The sequence below is a fragment of the Lycium ferocissimum genome, chromosome 4, assembly GCF_029784015.1.
Source record: "Lycium ferocissimum isolate CSIRO_LF1 chromosome 4, AGI_CSIRO_Lferr_CH_V1, whole genome shotgun sequence".
NCBI classification, from domain to species: Eukaryota; Viridiplantae; Streptophyta; class Magnoliopsida; order Solanales; family Solanaceae; genus Lycium; species Lycium ferocissimum.
In genome coordinates, this window is record NC_081345.1 from 44,248,753 (window position 1) to 44,275,231 (window position 26,479).

A 26,479-nucleotide genomic window follows, 5' to 3' on the forward strand; every position below is an offset into this window, starting at 1 on the left:
GAAAAAAGCCGATAAGAATAATATCATCAACATAAAGTAGCAAGTATGCCATCTCGGACCCCTTTTGTAGATGAACAAAAATTGTCGAATCTGCTTTGTTTGAAAAACCAAGAGAAGAGACATAGTACGAAACGCCGTACTCTCGGGGCTGGCCAGTATAAGGACTTACGGAGTAAACATACATAATCCGGATGAGTGGAAGAAACCCGAGAGGTTAATGCGTATACTTCTGTTTTCTGGAGCTCCCGTGTAAGAAAGCATTCTTGACATCGAGGCGATGAATGGGCTTTGATAGGGAAAAGAACTATACGGATCGTAGCCAAACGACCCCTTTGGATTGAAGGTCTCACCACAATCAATGCCAAGAGTCTTACCATCCCTACTGAAGACGGGCTTTATGCCTCTCAAAGTCACCATTAGATTTTTCTTTATGAGTGAAAATTCACATAGAACAAATAACATTCACGTTAGGTGGAAGGGGCACAACTCCCACGTCTTATTTTTAATAAGAAATTCATCATTCATAGCCATTTTTCCAATTCGGGTCGCGAGGGCGGTCGAGAGGTTACGAGGAAGAGGGATTTCGTAACCATAGTATTTAAGTTAAAGGCGTTTGGCTTAAAAATACCATCTTGACTCCGGGGTCACCATTCGGGACAGATTGGGGAGAGGAAGGGGCGGGGTGACGGTGGGAGGGGCCCGACGGAGGGATAGACGTGCTTTGTTTTGGGTGGGAGTCGGGCTCAGTGCGGCGGGAGGGGCGGGGCGGCGGGGCGGGTCACGGTGGGAGGGAGGTAGGGAACTCTGATGGGGAAATGCCATCGTCCAAAAACTTTAAGTAATAAGTGGGAGAATGTAATTTAAAGGGAAGACATTCTCATCAAAAATCACGTGACGAGAAATAATGATTTTATGGGACGATAAATCATAACACTTATACCCTCCATGATTCGTAGGATACCCCAAAAGACACACGGTGTAGGCCTGGCTTGCAATTTGTGGATAGTTGGAGAAGGAAAGAGGGGATAGCATAAACACCCCAAAACTTAGAAGATGAGAGTAAGATGGTGTTTGTTGGTAGAGCACTTGAAGAGGAGAAACGTGACCCAATAATTTACTTGGTAAAATATTAAGAAGATATGTTGCCATTGTAAGGCGTGATGCCGAACGAAGGAGGGGAGAAGCATGCGAAAGAGTCAAGTGATATTATTGATAGAACGGATTTTTCTTTCGGCTTTCCCGTTTTGTGAAACGTATGTGGACAAAGAGACGAAATGACATCCCATTAGACTCCAAAATTTCCCGAATTGATCATTATCATATTCTCTCCCATTATCACATTGGACATTTTTAATATGACGTTCAAATTGAGTGTGAATGTGGGTTTTCAAAGCTAAAATTTCGGATAAACATCGGATTTCTTAGCTATAAAAGTCCATAAAAATTTGAAAAATCATCCCGGAACATAATATCGATGACCCAATGATCTTAACACGGGAGAGGTCCACAAATCACTATGAATAATATCAAATGGCGAAAGTTTCGGAAATAGATGAATCAAAAAGCCTAATGTGTTTCGACAAATACTAGAAAGACTAGATTTATTACATTCGATGCTTTTACGAACCTAAGACAATCTAAGATAGAATTTTACCGGATGACCCAATGGCGTGCCAAAAAGGAAGACAAATTGAAGTTGGATGGAGTGGTGGTTGGAAATTTGATGGAGGTAATCGGATAAAGATCTCACCGTATTACATTTTGTGGCATTCCCGATCGAAAATCCTTCGCGAGAAAACCCGTATGGATCAAAATCAACGAATAACGAGAATTATCGGTAGTAAACTTCGATTTGAGATTAAATTTTTAATGAGTTTAGGAGCATGTAAGACATTTCGTAAGGATAAAGGGGGTTCGGGGGAGGCAAACTAGTGTGACCTGACCACGAATTGGAATCGAATGACCGTTTCCGACAATACCATTATTTTGATTGCTCGAAATTAAAAATAAAGGAAAAGAATGAGAAGCTCGGTGTCCGTCTGCAATTTTGGTCGGGCGGGTTCAAGGTCATGGTGTGCGGTGCGGACTCGATCGGATTGGAACGTATGATGCCCCGGGTGTGAGCTATTTCGGCGAAGGAGGGCAAGCCTGGCTGGTGGCGGGGGTGGCGGCGGACGAGGGCGGGGGGATCGGGGTGCGGGTAGGGAGGAGGAGGGCGCCGGGCGGGCGGGGGACCCGACGCAATGGCCCAAGTGCTGGCCGACCGCCCGCGTCGGTCCGTGCATGGCCGGGCTCCGGCCGCCGGTGATTTTGCCCTACTGGCCGCGGCCGAAACCCACTTAATATAAGTTTCCCTCGGCGTGAGCTTGAGTTATCGAGAGGGGAGGGCGCGTTGTCTCTCTAGAACCGGAAGACACCATAGCGCGAGTTTTAAATATATAGCCTCGGTGAATGGTGGGAGCGGCTGCGTAGCGTGTGGTGGAGCATCGGTGAGACCGGACCGGTTAAGGACAAGGCGGCTATTCGTCGCGGGAACGCGTTTTTCGGTTGATCGACGAAGAACGTTGACAATAAGCGGAGGCATTGAGAAAATCCTCCCGTACGAGTCGTCGTGAATTCTTGTTCAAAGTCTTGCATAGCGAGAAGTTTGATAATCTTGGAAGATATCACGTAAGCGGTCCCAGCCTCCGTAGCGGTAGCATGGTTCGAGGATAGTGTTTAGCGAGATCATTCGAAATCGTCGAATAAATCCATTGAAGCACGGTGGCGTGATGGTGGTCCATAATTCAATGGAGTTTTGGGGAAAATGTGGAGGAATGATGTGATGAAGACATAGAACGAGCGTGAATTTTGAAAGCTTGGCCCGTATAAATTGTGAGTTTTCCATCTCGAAATACAGATGTGATTCTTGATATTACTAGTTATCGGGGTGGTTGGTGCATCGGCCATGGGAAAAAAGAAATTAGGGAGGAAAACAAAAAAATAGGGATTTAGGGCGTAGCGGAAGGAGGAAGAAGAAAGAAATGTAATTGTAGAGAAATATTTTCGCTTGTCTCGCTTCATTATTGAATTGGTTTATATACAAACTAAGGAGAATAATATTCTAAAATAGGAGATTACACAATACAAAATATCTTTAATATAAAATAGTTTTCAAAATCTTAATGAATATTTACATATTCTATCAGTTGTTCATATATGCTCTTCATCGTCCGAACTGAGAAACTCACTAAGAATTTTCCTATTTCTTCTTTTCTCAAAAAATTTCAACTGATTATCTACTTTGCTATTTTCGGTACATTCACACTATCGAAAGATTAACAAGATTTGGATTAAATATGTTGCTTATCACCTCAAGCCTATCAATATAACTTATTGACTTAATAAATGAGTTTAGGCTAAATAACATTGTCATTGATTTCGTCAGTTAACATGATTATTTTCAGCAAATAGCATACAATAGAGGGGCTTATCTTGTGTTTTATTGGTTAACTCATCTACAATTAGGATTAACAAGTACAAATTTAATTCGGATCCCCGATGTAGATCTATTATTATGGAAACTCATTTGTATCTCCTATTATTATTCTCACGCTAGTGACGACTCCTTTATACTTGTCATTTATGGCATTTATATATTTAATATGAATTCATTTCTTCTATATCACCCCCCAAACGAGTACTCTATCATATATTTTCTCTAGATCGATGAACAATATGAGCAGATCTTTATTCTTTGTGATAAAATTTCATCAATCTTCTTAATAAGAATATAATCTTTGTCGTAGATCTATGAGGCATAAGTTCAAACTAGTACTATGTCCCTTTTGTTGTCTTCCTATGTCTATACTTTATTACTCTTTCACAGAGTTTCATTAGATTGACTCATGAGTTTAATGTCATGATAGTTCGTATAACTTTGAATATTTCTTTCATGTTATAAATTGGAATCAAAGTACTCTTTCTATTGATCGGACATTCTACGCTTCTTAATATAGCATTGAATAGCTTGATGAGTCGTTCTATTTCTTCTTGTAGTGGGTCCCACGTTCTATTCCACTTTTGCAAAATTATATATTGCCCTTGTTTTCCATCTTATTACTTCAATTACTTTGTATATTGACAAATTAGAGATGACATGCAATCAAAATCACACCATGACATATGGGGATTTCTCACAACGTTATCTTTTAAGGCCTTCTCTTAAATTGTTTGACTGTAGAGGTAATAGCAAGCTTAAATTTCTATTTCTAAAGTATTCAACATAAATATAGCATAATTTTTATAATCAACAATTTTAGAATTACAATTAAAAGTTTAAAAACAATTCTAATCCTTCACAAATTTGTTGCAGTCTTATTTTTCATCTACTCAGGTATAAGTTTACTTAGAGTATGTGGTGTTTTTTTCCTTCAAATTTACCTTATTTAGATAAGCGATTTTTTACGTAATCAATAACCTATATTGAATTGGTACTATTTAATTCAGAATAATTTAATGAATACACTTCTTACTTTTTAATGGTGCGTGATTTCTCAAGGGATGTGTCCAAGCTAAAAACACTTATAACATGATATGGGAGGAGTATATACCTTTTGATATTATTTGTCCTCATACATTAATTTAGGTAACTTTGGAGCAAACATTACTTTTTTAACTAAAGCATTGATTAGGTTTTACTTTACATTTAAACAGTCCACGGCATATGCTCCTCTCCATATTCTATTCTCTATTTATTTTAAACATCCAAAATTTTGTTTCTTTAGTAAGCTCATATGTGCTTACAAATATAGAGAACAAGAATTATTACATGCTGTAGTGTTCAAAAAAAAAAAAAGTATTGTGATCATTCAGGATAGAATGTCTTTAAAACCTCTTGTTTTTTGGTTAACTAAGCATTAGTCTTTTTGAGCATAAAATATATATGAGAACTAAATTGATTTTTGAAATTTATTTTAATGAATTTAGGTTATTTCTTGAATTTCATCTAAAGCTAAGGTTAAAAAGCACATGTAACTACCATAAAGCTTAACCCATAAAATAATGAGTGAAAATTAATAAATATCAAAAGAAATCTATGTCCATCTATAAATAAAATCACATGCTCACAAATTCATAAAAATACAAAAAAACAAAAAAATATAAACAATTTATGATCTTCGGCGAGTTGTAATTATTATACTTTATCATATTAGTTCATAGAATATCAAATCACTTGCGTCCCTTTGGTATTTACTAATTTTACTACTACTAAACTTGCTTCCTCATAAATAAATTTTCCTTAAAAATTATCCAATTATATAACAAAGAAACTCTAATAATTATGAAAACTTATCAACGTGATATGATTAACCCGCAGTTACATTAAATAATTATGGAGTAGAAAAATGTGACACAAATTATACTTAATTAATAAGAATTATGCACTATTTTAAAATTTTGAGTTTGGTTTTTTTTCCAAGACGCCCTTTCTTTGCAACTAGTAATCCATGTATATCTCAACTTAGTGAAACCAATATAGTGAACTAAGGACATAGTTCTTCAAATAATATCATCCCAGCTACTGCTTAATAGTGCTGAAGAATTATATCTAAATCTGCAACATTCATCTTGGTCTTGCATTAATTTGGAGCCAAATGCACCAGTTTTAGTATGGAGCTTGTATAATAGATACAAATACAAAATTGTTAAATGTGCCTTTGCCGTTCTGTCTTGAACAACTCTTTTTGTAGGAAGGGTTAAGGGGGTAGCTACAAATACAGACAGATATCAAACTAATGGAGAGTGTAGACACGCCGAAATTTTGTGGGGCTACAAGACGAGTCCAATCTCTGCGTTAGGGTTAACTTGGGATACTAAACCGCTTTGTGTGCACGCCTATACAAAGTGGACACATTGTAACTCGAAAAGGCATCTCGAAAATCCCATAAACTTCCTAGGATATTCACAAAGAGATCAATGTGTGGACGGATATTTCTTGACAACCAAATACTTCAAGAAGATCCACAATATTCTTTCATAGAGATCAAATACATCCCAAGAAAGTCTACATATCCAAATCCAAATCATCCTACGTTCGAGAAACAAGGTACTAATGACCCTCGAATTACGGAGAAATATTAGGAGAAAAGAATCAAGGAGTAAACGGATCTTGTACCCGCAATATAAATAAAATCTCTGTCTCTTCATATTTTGTTTGTGGTTATAATTTATTTCCGTATATTAAAATTTGTTGCAATTTAGACGCCTGAATGAGACGGCCTTCGGCCTCTTCATCTTTCTCTCATAAATTAGATCACAAATCTTCAACAATGGGGGCAATCTCGAGGGCAACATCTCTTGTTCTCTATTCAAGATGCACCAAGTGTCTCTCTCACGAGTCGGGATGAATATCAAAACTGTAATTTAGGCTTCTTTTTGTAGGTTGTGAGACCTTATGGGTATCAAAGACTTGCTTATAGAGAAGTTGCTGGCGGTGCTTATTGCCATAAAAACTGAAGAAATTTCCCTTAAATCAAATAAGGGAAGAAAAAGATTTCTTCTTCTCTGATGAACAAATAAAATTGCACGGCTACAAGTCAATATTCTCAAAATATGAAGGTAACTACAACTTAGTTCCACGTGGAAGAGCATGAATTACATTAAATGTTATTATTCAGTGTACAATTTGGTAGCCCAATATTCGGCAAAGGAAACTCGCGGAAGATCCTTTTACAAAGTAAAGAAGGAAAAATAGTTCAATGGAGCACTCATTAGCTATTTGATTTAATGGTTCAAATCAGATTCCTCCATGTCATTTTTTAAAGAGAAAAAACATCATTTAACCCGAACTTGATTTAAAACTTAGCCAGTTAACTAAACTTAACTTCAGATTTATATACCCCCTTAACAACTTTCATCCCAATTATTTATCACCCTAAGAAAATATAATTTGTGCATTTGTCGCGATTCACGTCAACTACATCCGTTGCCACGTCGTTGCTAAAGTGTCAAAAATGACTAACCCTTCATTTTTTGTTTTTCTTTATTATTTTTCTCTTTCTTTCTTCTTCCTTTCTCTCTTTCTTCTTCTTCTCCTCAACACCCCCCCCCCCCCCCCATTAGCCACACACCTCGTCGCCTTGCCGTGCCACCGCCGCGCGGCCCGCAAAGTTAAAATAATCAATACTAAAAATTACCAACTCTTCATTTTTTATTTTTCTCTTCCTTCTTCTTTCTCCTCATCCTACCATAAACACCCATAAGAACAACACCCACCATCACCCCACCAAATTTCATCCCATTTCTTTTCAAATTCGTCCAAATTGATTATTGTGGTTGTTATTGTTGGCTATTATTATTATTACTATTTTTTGGTTTCTTGATTTTGATTTTTTTTTCCATTTCTTCCATAATCATTATTCCATAATCACCACCATCTTCTTCTTCACAACCCCACCTTTGACCCCGCTTCCCCACGCCCCTCCCCCACGATTTTTCTTCTTCACAACCGCCCACCCCGTAGCCAAAATTTTGTTTGCCCCTCCCCCCACCATTTCATCATCTTCACAACTCCCACAAACCACTTTTCCGCCCCCACCACCCTCTTTCTCTATATTCTCATCATTCTTTTCTTGCCATTTTTTGGTTTCTTGATTTTGATTTTTGTTTTCTTTCAAAAATAAAATTATGAAATAATGATTATGGATGATTTTGAGAAGGAATAGGATGAAATTTTCATGAGGCATGGTTGGAGTGTGGGTTAAAGATGGGTGTTGTTATTATGGGTAATGTATGGTAGGATGAGGAGAAAGAAAAGAAAGAGAAAAATAAAAAATGAAGGGTGAAGAAGATGGTAGGGGGTTGTGGGGTGAAGAAGTTAAGATCATGGGGTGGGGTGGAGAGAAAAAATAATTAATTATTTTTTTAATTATATATTATTTTTATTTTATTTTTAATATATAATAATATATATCTTGGATACCTTTTCACTCTCTTAATTTTTTTTTTTTTTTTTTGCCACGTCGGCTCTCGTGGTGGTAAATAATTGGGATGAAAGTTGTTAAGGGGGGAATACAAGTTAAGTTTAGTTGCTAAACTGAGTTTTCGTGCCAAGTTCAAGGGTTAAATGATGTCTTTTCTCTTTTTTAAACTACAGATTCAAAAAGACGTGGACATTATGACGGCGTCTCAAAAGTGACATGAAAAAAAGTTCTTGTCACAAATACTTCAAGCCTCGTCTTTGAGTTTCGACAAGCCTACACCCCAACAAACCTTGAAGTAGGGGGCATTTGTAGACATCGAAATTTTGTGGGACTCTACAAATTGAGCCCAATATCTGTTAAGGTTTCTTGGAGGCTACTCTACCCTAAACCCTAGATTAAGCCTATATAAAGGGACACACATTCCCTTGAAAAGACATCTCAGATATCCCATAAACTCATGGGTATTCAAAAAGAGGTCAATATGTGGCCGGATATTTCTTGACAACCAAATACTTCAAGAAGATCCACAATATCCCTTCATGGAGATCAAATACATCCCAAGAAAGTCCACATATCCATATCGAAATCCAAATCATCCTACGTTCGAGAAATAAGCTACTAACGGCTCTCGAATTATGGAGAAATATTAGGAGAGTTTGTACCCGCAATATTTATCAATAAAATATATGTTTCTTCATATTTTGTTTGTGGTTATAATTTATTTCCGCATATTAAAATTTGTTGCAAACAGAGAGTTCAAGAAAATACAACAACTAGAATTCACAAGCTCGCCTTCTAAGCAGCAGCAACTGCTTCTGTTGTTTTCTCCTTCTCTTTGACAGCTCTCTTCTAGTTCTCCGCACTATCAATAATTTCCCCGGTTTTTATGAGGTACCTGACCCTTTTACCGTTGTCGAGTGTTTTATGACCCACCCGACTGGCTACCTTCTGGTCTTTCGAGTACAACATCACGTTCGAGCTGTGAATAGGAGCTTCAATCTGAAAGCACAACACTCGAACAGTTACTTTCACACGAGGACTTACTAATTTAATTTTATATTGCTCGGACTCTGCAAAAATGCACTACTTTTGCAGGATCTCACACGCACCTGTCGGCAGGGGCGGAGCCACACCTATTCAAGGGTGGTCATATGAACACCCTTCGTCGGAAAAAATTGTCGGATGCCTATGTTAAATATAGAACTTTGTGGATATATACTATTAATGAACAACCTTGACATAGAAATGAAGGATAGCCCAGCGGCTAAGGGTGTGCAAACTCTTGCTGTGGACGCGAGTTCAAATCCAAAGAAGGTACAGTTTTTCATTTTTTGCATTACAGGAACTAGTAGTCTCTTTTCACGGAATGAGACAACATTTAAAAAGTGTTGACTTTTTCTTTTAAAAGAAAAAAAAAGCTACTCATCAAACTTTTGTCTTCCAACAGAAGCCATCTTATTTTGTATTAACATAGTCAAAATTCTATCTTCTACCCAAAACACCTTTTTTCCTCATAAACTAAAAAACCCCTTTTGCTTCTCTTTCCCGCCTGCTTTATCTTTCCGCCTTCTCTTACTCCATCAAAAAACAACCTGCACCACCGACCACCGCTAGTCCGCTATCAACTATCACCGCAAGGTCCGCAACCACTAACGCCAGTTAATAGATGTAAGTAAATAACATCATTGAGAGCATGGAAATTTTGTTGTACTTTTGTCTCTTCAATTGTCTAATATCAACTTCAAGTAACAGAGATGGTGAGGATGAGAGTAAGTGCAAACACATGAAAAAGATATCTTTCATAGCAAATTAGGACCTATTTTTTTTTTTTTTTTTAATTTCTAGGTGACGGGAAGAAAAATTAGGGATTTTCATATATTGCTATTTTTTCAAGAGAGATATCTTTTTTTATTTCTTGATGTCGATAGAAAAAAATTATGTGCTACTTTATTCCTCCATATTTTGCTACTCACGTCCCGTAAAAGCAAGAGAAGTGTTAGATGTACCTTCCATTTTTGTTTTTTTAATTTCTTTACATATTCGAGTAATTTGTATGATCGATTTCTAATAAATTTATTGCATTTGACGTTATTGCTTGAATGGAGAAATATTTTCAAAGTACCAAAAAAAGTTTGGTGTCTCACTCTTCTCGAATCAAAATCAACTAGGCCGAGATGAAAATGCCAACCAAGGTAAATACCATCGCCTCACTCTTCTCGCAGACAAGAATTTGATGTAAATGATCTAAAGGAGACCCCATTAAAAGAACTCCAATTTTGGATTATCATCCAAACATTCGTGATGAGATAAGGAGGGCATACATTCAAAAAAGTCCTTGCCAACCTAAGGACCATAAGTTTCCTAAAACTGATATTTCTGGAATACCACGTCGTTTTGTTTCTAAATGGTTTGATTAATTTCTACGATTGGTTGAAATATCGTACAATGTATTCTTATTGTTTCTTGTTATTTGTTTCAAGGTGAAAGCATTCATCAAGGCGGTGGTAATGTATTTTCGACTAAAGGGTTTAAAAAATTGGTATAGAAAGGATAGCTTGCTATCGCATCTGGTCCACCAAATAGTGTTCATAATCAATCAAAAAGAATGCGAAGATCTAATCGCGAGAAAAACAATCCATTCAAAGCCGCATTTTACAAGTTGGATGATAAAGGTAAGCATGAATATCGGGGTTCGCTTAAATGCTTCAATTGATGTGCATACGACTTCTCTTGAATCAAGGTTTGGCACTTCGCGGTCATGATGAGAGTGAATCGTCATTGAACAAAGGTAATTTTCTTGAAGTTCTTTCATGGTACGCGGATAAATGTGCAAATTCAACCTTATGTGTTAGAAAAGCTCAAAAAAAATAATAAAATGACTTCTCATGATATCCAGAAAGATATTGTGAGTGCTTGTAAAATGACTTCTCTAGGTCGTCTCTTTTACAGTCTTTCATTCTTTCCTCAAGATAGAAAGAGAAAGCCATTCAAGGCCGAAAACAAACCCTCCATCTATATCACTGCTTCTCTTTGCCATCCGAACTCAACATAACCTTGTATTCTTGATTTATCTAAAACATGAAGAACATGAGATAAAAGTGCTATACTATTGAAGGTATATCATTTTCCTTATCTTAAATCGTTTTATTTTTACGTTTGAGAAATCAAAATCTCAAATCTTTTCCAAATTTGTCGACGGACCAAAGTATCCGTATGTAATTGACCGTATCCCGACGTTCCGTCCCCCGCACCCGCACCCGACCGTATCCCGACGGGAACGACACCCAAATGGCGAGTCCGTGTAACTTAGAAAGGGTGTTTACGAATTGCAAATTCCAATAATTTTGGTCCAAATCCCGTATCTCTCTCTAAAAAAAAATCCATTGAATTATCCAAATTATTAATTTACAACCTAATGACTTAGAAGAACTAGAATCTCAAACCTATAATAACTTCAACAATTGAATCCCATTTCCTGAACTTAGCTCTGTTGCTAACAATTACGCTTCAGATATATAGTAGGTTGGTCTCCTTGAGGGGGGTCTATCGGAAAGCCTCCCAGTCAGTCGAAAGGGGGGTAGTATGCGCATACGACTTTATCCTCCCAAGACCCTCGAATTGCGGGATTATACTAGGTATGTTGTTGTTTGTATATATAGTGGGTTGGTGTCTATGGACAACAATAAGTGAAAGAGCAAAAAATAACAACAACAACTACAACATACCCAGTGTAGTCCCAGAGGCCACAAAGCGGGGTCAGGGAGGGTAAAGTGGATACGTACGTTCCTTATTTGAGAGATAGAAGGTTATTTTGTTTATACCAATAAACACACACAATAAAGCGTGAAATAAGAAAAATGGACAATAACTGCAACAAAGCAATATACTAAGCAAAGAACAAGAAGAAATCGAAGCACAAGGAACTACAGGATAAATACTATGACTACTAATAAGGAAAAGAAAAAAGAAAAAAAAAAGGAATTTGAAAAGAGTAGTAAATTAAAGTAAAGCATATGTAGTACCAGAGGTGGGCAGAGAGGAAGTGGAGAAAAAGGTTTGCCCAAGAATGATGAAGGGAATTTGGATAGAGTTGGAAGTAGCAGTTTTATGGACCTTGGACGGGTCGACCCGGCCCAGTTTTTGTTGCTCCTTGTCTTCTTCTTTGTGGAACATGAGTGATATAGTTTTCTTATTCTTATTAGTAGTGTTCTTCTTTTTTGCAATTTATTTGTGTTACTTTCCGTTTTAGACCATTTAAAAAAGAATGTTTTTATTCTTTTTTTGGGTGCATTTTATATATTTTAAATTTAAGATTATAAGATTTAAAAAATTTCTTTATTTTCCTAAACTCTATGCCAAAAGGGAGTATTTTTCATACTGCTCGTTAAAATTCAGCCACTAATTCAAAATTGTTCAAAATTTAATCGCTTTCGCTATGAAAATAAAATTTTGACAAAATAATTCTAACTAAACTGCGGAAATATTTCAGAACAGTTTATTTTTGCATGGGCCATTTTTGTCTAAATTTTATTTTTCATTTTAAAAAGAATTATTTTTCAACTACATTTCAGACACGGCTAAATATAAGCAATTGAAAAAATGGTCATCCCACACCATTTTTAAGTTGTTTTTAGATAGCGGTAGTGATCAGGCCACAAAAAAACATTTTTAGGATTTGAACTTTATGAGTTTGAGTTTGAGATTCTATGACAACTCAAAAACACACAACAAGTATTACTTTTTGTGAGTTTCCTTCCTACCTGAACTATCACTAACTACTTATCAAAATACGCCAGAATTATTATGTGTTTGCGTTTCCTACTTGAACTATCACTAATTATTTATCAAAACACACCTTTTTATCAACAAAAAAAAAAAAAAATTGTGTTCGGATGAACTTATAAACTCATATATTTAGGCTACTTAGTTTTTGAAAAAACCTACCTTTTTTTTATTATAGATGAAAATTGTTATTTCTTATATCTAAACAAAAATCTTCAAGAACATCATTTTGTAAATTCACTGATAATGTCTTGCATTTCACTAATTTACTTATTAAACAAATGTTCTCAACAAGGTTTATATATGTACACAGACTTATAACTTAATATAGCTTTTTAGTATCTTTTTTTTTTTTTTTTTTTTTTTTTTTTTTTGCAAATATCACAGTCATTGTATTAATACAGATAGAGAGAGAAGATAATGGAAATTGAAATGAAAAGAAAAAAGGAAAGAAAAAAAAAAAAGGTTTACACGATATATACAAAGTTTTAATTATTTTACACAATAGAGAGCCGGAGGGTAATTGGAAACTGGAAAGAGGTTCGATTAATCCAATATCAAATCAAGAAAGGTGCTGGAACCATTTGAGCAAGGCAAGCTATCCTGGAGAACCAAACCAAAAAAAATCATGAAAATTAGAAACAAGGCAATATAGCAACCGTAAAAATGTCTGAAATTTACTGGTACAATTAATTTCTATTCATCCTAAATAGATTCAAGAAATCAACGGTTCCTAATGGAATAAACAATAAACCCACCCTTGCCACCCACTACTACAAAATCACTATCCCCTAGTTAAACTGGTGGTTCAAGTACCACCAGGTGCTAAAGCATGGGTATTCTGTATCCATGAAGAAAAATGAGTTGTAATTGTACAGCGGTATCTGAAAGCAAATATTGAGGATGCCCTAAAGCACTTATGACATCATTATGAATGCACAAATCATAATTACGAAAGCTTAGAAATATACATGCCCAATTGAAATGAGATATAATTGAATTACGAGTGTCTAAGTACACAAATAAGATATAATGTACAATTTAGATAGTATGAATTTACTTTTTTAAAAATTAAGATAATAAAAGCTACCTTAGAGCTTAATCCAATTGACAAAGGTAGGGACTTGTGATTAGGTCACAGATACGAGTTTTAGGGTTTTTGTCCTGATTTTCTTACTATATATTTGAGTTTTACCTTTTTGTTGAATGAAAGTCAAAGTATTACCATAATTACTTTTACTTTTTCCAAAAAGAAAATGTAATTCCCTTTCATATTTGGTTATTTTTTGTTTTGAAGGAAAAGTTCTGGACATCTATAAATTGAAGACATCATTCGCACAACTAGAACACAATGTAGTCTTTTAGGGTTAAGAGTTTTGTTTAGGGGAAGATTATTCTTTCAATAGGTTTATGCCTTTTTATATTAGTTTGTCAATATATAGGTCAATTGACCAAATCATATTATAATATTATACATTTTTAGTGTATTTTGTTGTCTGATTTATCGTTGAGTTCAGCACAGAATCGTTATTGCGATAACGCTACGTTATTTCGATCCCAACAACGAGCCATGCACCAAGATAATTAAGCTGCCCCCGGGTTTAGTTTAAGTGGGGTACTTGTGACTTAGGTCACAAATACGAGCGCTGCAACAAGCCGACTAAGCTGCCCTCGGGGCGTAATTCAAGTAAAAAAGGTTGAGCCACTTGAAACTTAGGTCACAAAAACTAGCTCAGCACCAATGAACTAAGCATTGTATTTATGTTTGAGAAAGGTATATGAACGAGTCTACTATCACCGACATTTAAAAGCTACTATTCCCTCCGTATCAATTTATGGCACGGAATTTAAGAAGGAAGAGAACACTTTTAAATTTGTGATGTTAAATCTAATCACATATATTTTGTGTAGTTAAATTATTTACAAATATAGAAAGATGATCATTATTTTTAGTAATTCTAATAAGAAAATAGGTTTACATAAATTGAAACAGGGAGAGTTTAGTTTTAATTGGCCGTAGATAGATTTCTTATCATACTAAAATTACTCCCTCCGTCCCAATTTAAGTGTCTTAATTTTTTTTTGACTGTTCCAAAAAGAATGTCTCTTTCGATATTTAGTAAGTTAGATAATTCAAATACCCTACATAATAAGTTTATAGCCATAAGATTCAAAAGACAGTTTAGTACATTATACACATTTTTAATTTAGCACCAAGAGATTCAAAAATCTCATTTTGTTTTCTTAAACTCTATGCCTGACACTTAAAAAATTGGGACGGAGGAAGTAGAAGTTTGTTGACTATTACTCCTTCCGTCATAATTTATGTGATATAATTTGACTGGACATAGAATTTAAGAAATAAAATAAGACCTTTGAATCTTATGATCTAAAATAAGTCAAAAATATTTGTATAGTTATAGATCATCTCATTAAGTGTAAAAGGTAAAGTTTAGAGTTAAATTATTATCAAATAAAAAAATATATTATATTAAAAAAAATGTGACCGCATAAATTGGACAGAGGAAGTATATAGCGCTCACATCCATATTTCACATCAGCGTTACCTGGGTTTCTGGGGACGACGATGATGATGGAGTTGATTGACAGAGACCTTCTTCTTCTTCAAATTCCTGCTGGAATTAGCTGCAATTCCATCTTCAGATATGGATGAAAGTGACGGTTTCCATTCAGGCAATGAACCAGCAGATCTCGCTAACGTTCGTCTCCTTCGCCGTCTCTTTTTATATGTAATGATGTTGTTATTATGATCAAATGACGCTTCAGCATCTGCAGTAACAAGGATTTCCTCATCCTCTGCAGGACGATGCGCGCGATTTGATGAACAGCCACAACATGCTACTAATTCAATGAAAAACTTCATATTTACCAGGTATGCACGAAATATGTTTGATGAAATGTGTGTGATAGATTGCCTGAAAGGTGTTTGATAAAATGTGTACGATAGATTGCTTGAAAGGTGTTTGATAAAATGTGTAAGATGGATTGCTGGAAAGGTGTTTGATAAAATGCGTATGATAGATTGCCGGAAAGATGTATGATAGATAACCGGAAAGGTGTTTGATAAAATGTGTATGATAGATAGTTAGAAAGGTGTTTGATAAAATGCGTAAGTAAGATTACGCTTGTGAAGTGTTTGATAAAATGTGTGTGATATATTGCACTTTGCAAGAAAGGTATTTGATTAAATGCGTATGGTAGATCGTGTAAAAGGTGTTATGATAGATTGTGCGAAAAGGTGTTTGATAAAATGTGTATGATAGATTGCACGAAAGGTGTTTGATAAATTGTCTAGGATAGATTATGCTATAGGTATTTGATAAAATGTCTATGATAGATAGCACAAAAGGTGTTTGATAAAATGGATAATAGTAGTAATTTTTTTTGTTTTTTTCTTCTATAATTCTCTATCTATATACATATCTGTTTTTTCTCCGACTCTCTGTACATCTCTTTCTCTCTGTGTTTCTCTTTGGATTAGGAAAGTTTTTTAATGTAGTTTGGCTTAAATGGTTTTGCGAGCAATGCGGAGACATTATAAAAACAAGAATGGTTGGTGAGTTTCCTACTATTAGAGCCAAATAATATTAATGTCCTATGTTTTTTCAGAGTTGGGTGGTTTATCCATTCCCCAAAAAAAAAAAAAAAAAAAAAAAAATTATCCACTTATGGTTGTAATTTTAGTTTACCTATTACTTGCATAAAGTAATAAACTTTTTGGAAGAGATGTCCACTTTATCAGGAGCGGAGGTAGAAACTTAGCTACGAGTTGATTTAACTTAATAGCTTTTGCTCAGACAGTTTATAAGAGCCAAATGTTACTATTTCCTCTGTGTTTTAGAGTTTGGTGTTTCATCCATTGCCCAAAAAAATAAAAAAAAAATAAAAAAATCCACTTCTGGTGTATATTTATTTAAAGATCACTTGCATAGGCCATAGGGTAATAAACTTTAAGAGAAGCGGTCGATTTCATGGTCCATTACAAATATTGTTTAGCTATACAGTTTCTTCCTTAGGAGATCAAAAATCATATAAGATATCGCTAAATAAAACACATAAACTTTTTGTAGGATTGTTTTCTTCGATTTAAAAAATAACTGATCGTAGGATATCATTACCTTAAAAAAAGGGGAGAGGATGAGACTTATTACGGGTCGTTTGGTTAGTGGGACGGATAGACAAGGATATGCCATGTGCGTAGCTATCCCACCATCATTTTAGTACAAATATCGGGATAAAATAATTTTGAGATTAATTAATACTTATAACCAGATGCATGATAAAATAATTATACATATTATCCCGGAATTATTATTCTTATCCTACCAACCAAATGACCCATTAGAGTTTGACATACTATTATATGTTTGTTTTGTGTTATTTATATTCATTGATAATGCAAAGAACTCTGTACAATTAGTTACTGAAGAATCAGTTAGTATTTTCTCTAACCCAATTTTAGTGATGCACTTTGACTAGGTATGATTGAAAAATTAATGAAAGACATTTGAAATGAAATTTGCGGTTTAAAAAAGAGTGTGCACTTATTAAATCAAAAAAAAATTAATCTTATTTTTTCAGATTTGCCCTTATTAAATGTTAAGTGGTCAAACCCCAATACCTATTTAATTAGGGTATTTTAGTCAAATTACTTATTTTTGCGTAGGAATTAGTATTTTTTTTAAGGGATGTCTGATATTTAAGCCGATCTCTTTTTGAGCGGAGAGAGTAGCATGTAAGTTTTCTTTAAATATTAAAGAATTAAACAAATTTCAACGAAGAAACAGGTAAAGTTTACAACTTTTGCCAAAATTGACATAAGGAATTATAAAGATCCAATTATGTTTTCTAATTTCTCAATCTAACAATTCCCAACCTTTCCTGATAAATTTTCAATGCTTCATATTAACTTCGAATTTGATTATTTATATACCCTTCTCATGCGAATTAACACAACATGATCACGGCGCGACCTCCTTCTGAAGTTTAGTTTTCAGATCATAATTCGGACCAAAAAAGTTGTAATGCTTTTTTTTAAACGAATTTTGATGAGCTAAATGAACTTTAGTATTCTCTGGAGATGAACTTTAACACAAGAATTTTTATAAGAATATACTTTAATGTTAAGCATATCGTTATTGGGTCCATGCACATCACGAGTATCCTTTTAGTTCTTCCATAAGTTCTTATAGTATAATTTACCATAATTTCGTTGTATACAATGTTGAGGGCTAAAATTCTGTTTCTTCGAAAGTTTTGATAAACCCGCAATAAATCACTGCACAATTTTCTAATATAATAGTCTATTTATTTGATCATTATCATAAAATTCAACTGTTTTAGGCCTATAGTTATTCGTTCCCTCGTGAAGAGAAGGATATTTGAAAGTTATTCTAAAATTATAATCTTAGTTTTATAATATGTGTACTTACTTATTCTACATAAAACAACACCTAATCTTAAAATTATAATTCTTCGACGTATTTATCTGCATCTGAATTCACCTCTTAGATGGGGATAAAACAGCATCTAATTTAAAAAGATACAAGGTGCGATTTTCAAAATTAAGTGAGATTAAATTTATACTTTATTTAGTTAAAATATAAATTTAGCCTAAAATTAGTAATACATTCATTTAAACAAAATATAAATTATTCCCAAATTAAGTCCGAAATATCCCAAACCAAACAACCTCTTAAAAGTTTGGAACAAGCTAAGTCAAATAGTGGTACTTCGTGTTAAATTATGCGATTTTTAAGATTAATGAGATTGAATTTATACTTTATTTAGTTAAAATATAAATTTAGCCTAAAATTAATGATACCTTCATTTAAACAAAATATAAATTTAATCCTAAATTAATTCTGAAATATCCCAGACCAAACAACCTCTTAAAAATTTGGAACAAGCTAAGTCAAATAGTGGTACTTCGCGTTAAATTAAGGAATTAATTGCTCTGATCCAAAGTCATCATGGAAGTTCCATAATTCGACTCCGACCTAAAATGTATAATTGTTAAATGATCTTAAATAACTTTCTAAAAAAAAGCTTAAGAACAATATTGTTAGTAGTTAGGAGACACAAGCATGGAATTATAGTATTAAACACATACGCTGTCTCGCGGTAATTCGAAGTTGTTGGACCATTTCATTGAACAGGTTCAAATACACCTCAAACATCATTCACATTATTGAAATTTTATTCGAAGGTGTTTGGACACTAAATTTTTTTTAAAAAAACTTTTGAATGTTATGATCTAAAATAAATTAAACGAAATTTTTATTGCTAGAAATTATTTCATTTAGGACAAAATAAGCATTTTAGAGTTACATTATTACTAAATATAAAAAGATGTCATTTTTTTGGGATAGACTGAAATGAAAAGAGTTGTCACTTAAATTAACTTTTTTTAAAAATATTGTTAGTAGTTGGGAGACACAAGGATGGAACTCAAATCTAAGGTTGATAGAGTAGTATTAAACACATACACTATCTCACGATATTTTGAAGTTGTTAAACCATTTCGTAAACAGGTTCACATACACCTCAAAAACACCGTTCACATTATTGAAATTAAAGAAAAACAGATTGTGCTTAGTTTACAGTAATAAAATGAGAAATTTTAACTATATGAACCGCCAGTGCCATAGCCCGTGCTAGCCCCACCACCAACATGTGTATTATGTGCAGCAGAAGCTCTCTGAGTTCCAGTAGCAGTTCCAATAGGATGAGATTGTGCCACACCTTCTACCACCTGTCCTGCTGGTTGGCCACTACCATGACCTGGTAACAAAGGCGAATTTACATATAAAATTTGAGTCACGTGAATACAGGGTCACTCGACTAAACTCGATATATTGTGTTTATAATTTTAAAAATATATCTAATATTAACTGAAAGAATACATAGTCAAACCAGGTCAAGTGGAGCACTGGTTAGGGGTTGTATTTATTTCCTTTAGGTCTTGGGATAGAACCCAAGTTCCTGCACGTTTTTACTTTCTAAAGCTGCCATTCAACTTCCTTTTTGTATTATTCTAAATCCTTTTATTTTCTAAAGCTGCCATTCAACTTCCTTTTTGTATTATTCTAAATCCTTTTCTTCTATAATTCTAATTATCCAAACGCTTTTATTTTCTAAAGCTGCCATTCAACTTCCTTTTTATATTATTCTAAATCTTTTTTCTTCTATAATTCTAATTCTAATTATCCAAAAGTAAAAAATGTGTTTCTTTTTTATGTTACATCTAATGATCCCCTATTTCTAATTACTCAAGTCTCAAAAGACAAAAGAAATCAAAAAAATCCCATAGCTAATGATGAACCCATCTTCTTAAAATTCTGGATTCGCCATTACCTGGTAACGCTGACATTTGATGTGCACCAGTTGGATGCCCAGTGGCTCCAGTAGTTGAGTAGGAATATGTCTTGCCAGTGGTAGAGTAGCCTTGCCGAGCTGTTGCATTCTCCTCTCGAGCTTCTTGCTTCTTCATCTCTGCTTCGTTCATTCTTTCTTCTTTCTTTTCAGTTGCCATCTCTTTCTCAGTTGGGTTGTTTGCTGTCATCCTCTCCATCTGTTTGGACATTAGAATATTTCAAAATAAGAAGGCTAAACTTGACTTAGACTGCTCTCTCCGTTTCTATATGGTGCCATTGTTATGTTGGCATAATCTGACCACAACAATTTCTAAACTTATGATCTTAAGTAACAGTAGTTTTTTTTTTTTTTTTTTTTTTTTTTGTTGTTAATAATTTGGACCTTGTGACCGTAAACATATTGTGTGGCTACAAAAGCCACTCGCTAAAATGAAAATTTAAAGTGAAATTATTTTTAAATTTAAAATATGTCAATTCTTTTTTTTTTTTGATAGAAAATTAGAAAAATATATAAGGAAATACTTCCTTTTGAAAGAAACTACAGTAGATGAATAACAAGTATATTTGAAAGAGAAAACCTGAAGTGCAATGCTAGATTTTACTTTATTCCGCTTCCAAATGAAAATTACTAAAGATATAGGAGGTACAAATCAAACCGCTAGAACAAAAACTATGAAGACAAATGATTATCATTATTCATCTATACACTATATGGCAGGTGAAATATCTTATGATAAACGAATCATACACTTCTCAATTAAAAAGAAAAAAAGATGGAAAACCTTTTCTTGGGCAACAACTTTGGTTTTTTCCATGCCAGACTTTGCCGACGCAGCAATATTTGATGCGGTTTCCTTCATGGCCTGCATTTTCACTCTCTTTCACTGCTACCTTCTTTCTTGAACCCCTTTGTTTAATCTTCGTTTCGTTTCTATCATCAAATGCAAAAGTGCTATAAATAGATTTGCCCACAGGGACTAATGAGATGAGACGTGTCACTTTATTGCCAAGTTTTTTCACATTCCCAACACCTGTCCAAACACATGTCAGCTTCCTAGCTCGTAATACAAACAGACTGTCTTAGGTTCTTCTTTTAGGTTTTGGATAAGATCTTTGTTTCTTCTTTTCTTTCAACATTTTGGAATTACTTGCTTTTTATTTTTCTGTGAGATTTTCGTTCTAAGGGACATTTTATATATTTGGTATATAATGAAACGTGTCCCATCCTAGAAACTCAACACACATGCACTCCCTCTGAAACGTGTCCCATCCTAGAAAATTTGTTTCTTGACTGCTGCAACCTCTTATGTCTTCTTTATACAGATTTTTTTTTTTTTGTTTTTGTTTTTGTTTTTGTGTTTCAAGGTAAGGCTTTTGCTTCAATTGTTAATGGGGTGGATCATCAGCCAAATAAAAAATGGTGTGCCACGGTCAACGATACCCAATGATCAGAATATTCAAATGATTGCTGTTAATCCTCAGAAAACCAGTGTCCAGCATAATCCTCAAATGGGTGTTTTTCAACAGCAAAATCCAAGCATCAACGGCAACGGAGTGATGGGTCAGCATAATTTTAAGGAAATGAAGGGTGTGGATTTGAGAAGAAATGGAGGTGAGGGATTTGGAGGACATGTTCACCAAATTGAACCCTTCACTTTCCAGCAACCATGGAGTAGTGACATCAGGCGGAGGCACATGCGGTTGACACCCTTCGCTGAAAAATCTATATATCTATATTATATAAATGACGCGACTCTCCGTAGGGATTTAAATTTATCTTTTTCCTCATTTATTTTATATATTAATTTAGTAAAAAAAAAATGCCAAAAGACACCCATTTAAAAAATGGACCGTTTCGCCTCATTAAGGAAGCAATGCATCCGGTCCGTTTGCTATTTTCAGATTTCCCTCTTCCTAATTCCCGTGTAACTGCCAACTTACTGCTCCATTTAACATTCATTTCCAAGTGAAAGCAACTTTTGTCCATCTCTCCTCAAAATTCAGGAGACACATGTTCCTTCATGTCACTCTCTTCTTAACATCTTCGCATATACACCTGTATGGTTATTTTTTATACATATATCATTGTATTCACGAATTGAAATTGCTGCCAATTAATTTAGGTTTGAAATGGAGATTAGCTTTGTAATATTTGCCTCTCTAAGTCACACTTCAATCTTCAAGGTTGTTGATTACCATTACATGCGTGATACCAACAACAACAACTATAGTTGGAAAACACTGCATAGTTGTTCGCACACCTTACCCCCAATATAGGAGGCAAATGTTTTAACACTCGCTTAAAAGAAAATAAGGAAAACAAGGGAAACAAGGGAAAAGAGTCAGATACGGACAAGCAAATCAAAACCATGTGAAAATGAGAAATAGCAAGAGTCAGATACGGACAAGCAAATAAAAAACATGCGTGATACCATTTTAATTTTCATGTACTCTTTATTTCTTACTCCTAAATCTTAAATTGAAATTTGTTACTCTTTATTTCTCTCTTTAAAATAAGAAGAAAAAGGATTAAATGAAATCTAAAGACATGACTTTTATAATTTGTTAGGGCCTTCAAAAGGACAGTGTGTAGCGAACTCTTGCAAATTGATGGAACCACCGCGGTTAGCGTCAACCTCTAGCATCATCGTCGTTTTGGTGAAGGAGTCTCTCTATATATGCGCGAGAATGAAGAAAAAATAAGATTCGTTTAAGCGTTTGATAGAATTTTGGAACGACACATTTCTCCCATTTTCCTTATTTATTGAGTGGGAGTTAAAACCTTATCAATCTTTATGTTTTTCCTTTTTTCTTCAAAAATTGTGGTTTTAGGCGTCAGACGGTGGCTATGTATATCTGTTACCAAAAGAATTGTAGGTGGTTGAATGACGGAACTGGGGTATTTGGACGGTGATCAAAGATGAAGAGTGGTACTCAATTTCTTGCAGAAACTTAATACATGCCTAATTTATGAACTTCAACATTTAAAAACGGAAATACATAAATTTTCTCTATAAAATAAGTGTAACTTCTATTCCCCCATTGAGAGAAATATTATCCGAGAACTTTATAAAATTATAAAATGCTAAGCCATGCATTGTATATATGGATTTTTTTCTTCTGTTTTACTTCTTCTCTATGTATGTTTTCAAATACATTTGATTATAATTTTTTTCATATATATATATATATATATATATATATATATATATATATATATATATATATATATATATATATTTAACCTTTTTCCCCATCTTTATCAACTAAATTTACACCAACAAATGTCTGACCGCGCGAAGCGCGGATTGATTAACTAGTTACACTATGTAAATGCGTAAACATAACTTTTTTCATGTATATATATTATGTGTTACCCATTAATTTCGTCGTATATTTACTTTTTTATATTTTGATACCCCTCAATAAAAATTCTAATTCCGCCACTATAACATTCTCTCCAGGTGGAGAACAATTTGGGTTTGATGCTTTCAATTTTCTTGGCGATGGAAATTTCAATAGGAGGGTATCTCTCTAATCGCTTTTCTCTTTCCTAATTTGTCATGTTTTTCATTTAGTAGCTACTGGAAAACACTGCATATGCAAATGTTAGGCAAATATTTTAAAAAAAATTCGCAAAGCAGAATTTATAAGCGATTTTTTTTTTTATTGAATTGGGGTTCGAACCCACAAGGTATTAGGCGGATGTTAGACCACCAATTTGAAGGACAAAAATTAAAGACCACACCAAATGAAGGACAATGCGCGCAAAAAAAAATGATTCTAAGCCCATATGGAATATACGGACCCAATATTGATCTATTTTCTTTATGTCTTTTTTTTTTCTTCCATTTTTTTGCACGGATTATCCTTAATTAGGCTCATTTGCACGATTTCCATTCAAAGGTTTGCACGATTTCCCTTCAAAGGCACTAGTCTTTAATTTTTATCCCTCAAATTGGTGGTCTTTAAATTTTATCCTTCGCTAAAAAAATTTTGATTTCGGGTTCAAACCTCCGCTCAGACAAAAATTTTAAAAAAAAAGTTTGGATTGAAATTTTAAACTCTACCTTAAAGTAGAAAATATCCTAATAGGCCTAATTTTGGCCAAAAGTTAGGCCTTAAGAAAGAGATTTGCCTTAAGGCCTAATTTTGGGTAAAAGTTTGCAAAAAAAATAACAAACTACTGCAATTTTTTTTATTTTTTTTTATTGAGGTAAGGGTTCGAACGCGAATCTCGGGATGTTAGGTGAAGGGCAAAAATTAAAGACCACCAATTTGAGGGGACAAAAATTAATGACTAGTGCCTTTGAAGGGTAATACGCACAAAAAAATGATTATCCTTCAAAGGCGCCGATCCTTAATTTTTGCCCTTCGCTTAAAAAAGTGACCGAAAATATCCCGAGGTTCTGGGTTCAAACTCCCGCTCAGTAAAAAAAAATAAAAATACAATTTTGTAAGGTAAGGCTTCGCGAAAATTTTGCCTTTTAAGGAAAAATTTACCTTAAAAGGCAGCATACGCCTTATAAGACATAATTTTAAGGAAAGTTCTGCCTTAAGGAAAAAGTTGGCTTGCGAAATTTTGTCTTTTTTTACTCTACTCGAATTCTACAAAAATTAGGCCCCCGAATAGGCCTAATATGAAACTCTGCCTTGCGATTTTTTTTTCGAGCTGGAGTTCGAACGAAGCCTCTGAATATTTTAGGCGAAGGTCAAAAATTAAGGGGGGAAAAATTAAAGACCACCCCAAATAAGGGCAATCGTGCAAATTGCCCCTTTCTTTTTCTCTTCCCTTTTCAAGAAAGGTTTAAAAAACAAATAATTTTGTGCACGAAGTATCTCATGTCTATGCCGCTGGCGCACCTCTCTAACTATTGCCCATTTATTCTGTAATAATCTTTTTAGGAGGGGCAATTTTACATATTTCTATCAAATCCTTCTATTATTAAGTACGACGGGTACCATTTTGATGTGTTGAACGTTCGATGGTACCTTGGACCTGAGCTATGACGAGATCTCCCTTGATCCTTGTATTATGAATATCTATCCTAATGTGAAGGTTAGTGACTCATTCTACACCTTAAATTCATGACCTCATGCGAAGACAATTTTCTCGTTGTGTAAGATTTTTATTTTTTCAAGAAGATTCTCAATCATAAAATTGGAGTGCCCCTAGTTCAGAGATAAGACTAAAAATTGTACACGGTGAGAGGGTCCACGACACAATGAGTTTGCCCAATAAGAGATGGATGTAATCAACTACTTCCGTAAAGAGCAGCCATATATATGAATGTAGGTCCATATCACCATATATCACGATCCCATACAAGCATCCAATGAAATATGTTGAACAAATTACACTCAAAGTTGTACTAGTACAACTTCTACTTGCACTTTTGATAATTGTGTTTCACGCAAAACAATTACTAATAGCTTAGATTTTTATTTAACCATCAGTCGATCAAAATTTACTCACTTGACTAATCGAAGTCGTATTGAATAGACCCACTCAAGAGCGAAAGTGTTCCTTATTTAAATATTTTTAGGGTCCGTATCCAAAACTTTAGATGAAAAATGAAGGAATAACAATAAGTTCAAATCCATGAATAGTTGTGCCTTAGGTTTAATATGATCTCTAAGGAACAATCTAGTGGTTACCTCCAAATTAAAGGATGATGGTAGGAATCTCTCCATCCTCAATCATAAATGGGGAGTTTGATTTTGGGAATGGAGAACTTTATGGTAGCAGGGCTTTACTCCCTTAGTTTACGAAACATGAATCTGAATTAGTTACGTTGGGCTAGTAAACTTCGAATATTGACGCTTTACTCCCTTAGTTAATTTGTGAAACGTGAATCCGAATTAATGGGGCGAGTAAACTTAGAATACTGGACGGTTAAAAGACAATCTAATTGGTCAAGGGAATAATAATCTGTTGACCAATGACATCTTTCTTATTCTTGTTCATTATGTGAAACATAGAGATTTTGGACTGTAGAAAGAGAAGATTGTTGAGGGAGTTAGCATTTTATGAGATTCTTTGTTTACCATAAACAAAAGATATACAAAAGTTAGAAGATTAGCATATCTCTATCTAATCAGCAAGAGATCTTATTCCCAAAATCTCTAAACAAACAATAAACAAAAGTTATAATTAGAAGAATTAGCATATCTTTATCTAATCAGCAAGAGATCTTATTCCCAAAATCTCTAAGCCCTCCACCTAAATAAAGACATTTTACTTTATTTGACTTCTCATCTAGTATCTGATACTCGTTTTAAGGCTAGACTAATTTAAATTCACGCCGAAAATTTTCATATTAGAAGTTAAAACAA

General features: G+C 34.3%; 2 protein-coding genes and 1 long non-coding RNA gene across 3 annotated transcripts; 1 reads left to right on the forward strand and 2 right to left on the reverse strand.

The window, feature by feature from the left end:
* Positions 1-13,061: 13,061 nt before the first annotated feature.
* On the reverse strand, positions 13,062-15,630 carry LOC132053207 (uncharacterized). Its single transcript, XM_059445125.1, has 2 exons — positions 15,314-15,630; positions 13,062-13,349 (listed from the first exon to the last, which is right to left on the reverse strand). The coding sequence occupies exons 1-2, from the start codon at positions 15,628-15,630 to the stop codon at positions 13,304-13,306; spliced, it is 363 nt and encodes a 120-aa protein (XP_059301108.1). The 3' UTR covers positions 13,062-13,303.
* A 93-nt stretch (positions 15,631-15,723) lies between these two features.
* Positions 15,724-16,685, forward strand: LOC132053208 (uncharacterized). The gene is made up of 2 exons (XR_009414087.1): positions 15,724-15,823; positions 15,861-16,685. It is a non-coding gene; the product is annotated as an uncharacterized LOC132053208 (long non-coding RNA).
* Positions 16,686-19,307: 2,622 nt separating this feature from the next.
* LOC132053206 (late embryogenesis abundant protein 46-like) lies at positions 19,308-21,127 on the reverse strand. Its single transcript, XM_059445123.1, has 3 exons — positions 20,926-21,127; positions 20,124-20,340; positions 19,308-19,550 (listed from the first exon to the last, which is right to left on the reverse strand). Exons 1-3 carry the CDS (start codon positions 21,010-21,012, stop codon positions 19,390-19,392), a joined length of 465 nt encoding a protein of 154 aa, XP_059301106.1. The 5' UTR covers positions 21,013-21,127; the 3' UTR covers positions 19,308-19,389.
* Between the last annotated feature and the right edge of the window lie 5,352 nt (positions 21,128-26,479).

Excerpts from the sequence above, each read along its gene's own strand:
- LOC132053207 (XM_059445125.1), bottom strand. The coding sequence starts at position 15,630 with ATGAAGTTTTTCATTGAATTAGTAGCATGTTGTGGCTGTTCATCAAAT. Across the intron at positions 13,350-15,313 it reads CGTCGTCCCCAGAAACCCAG|GATAGCTTGCCTTGCTCAAA; the intron begins GTAACGCTGATG and ends TTGGTTCTCCAG.
- LOC132053206 (XM_059445123.1), bottom strand. The coding sequence starts at position 21,012 with ATGCAGGCCATGAAGGAAACCGCATCAAATATTGCTGCGTCGGCAAAG. Across the intron at positions 20,341-20,925 it reads AAGTTGTTGCCCAAGAAAAG|ATGGAGAGGATGACAGCAAA; the intron begins GTTTTCCATCTT and ends ATGTCCAAACAG. Across the intron at positions 19,551-20,123 it reads TCAAATGTCAGCGTTACCAG|GTCATGGTAGTGGCCAACCA; the intron begins GTAATGGCGAAT and ends CTTTGTTACCAG.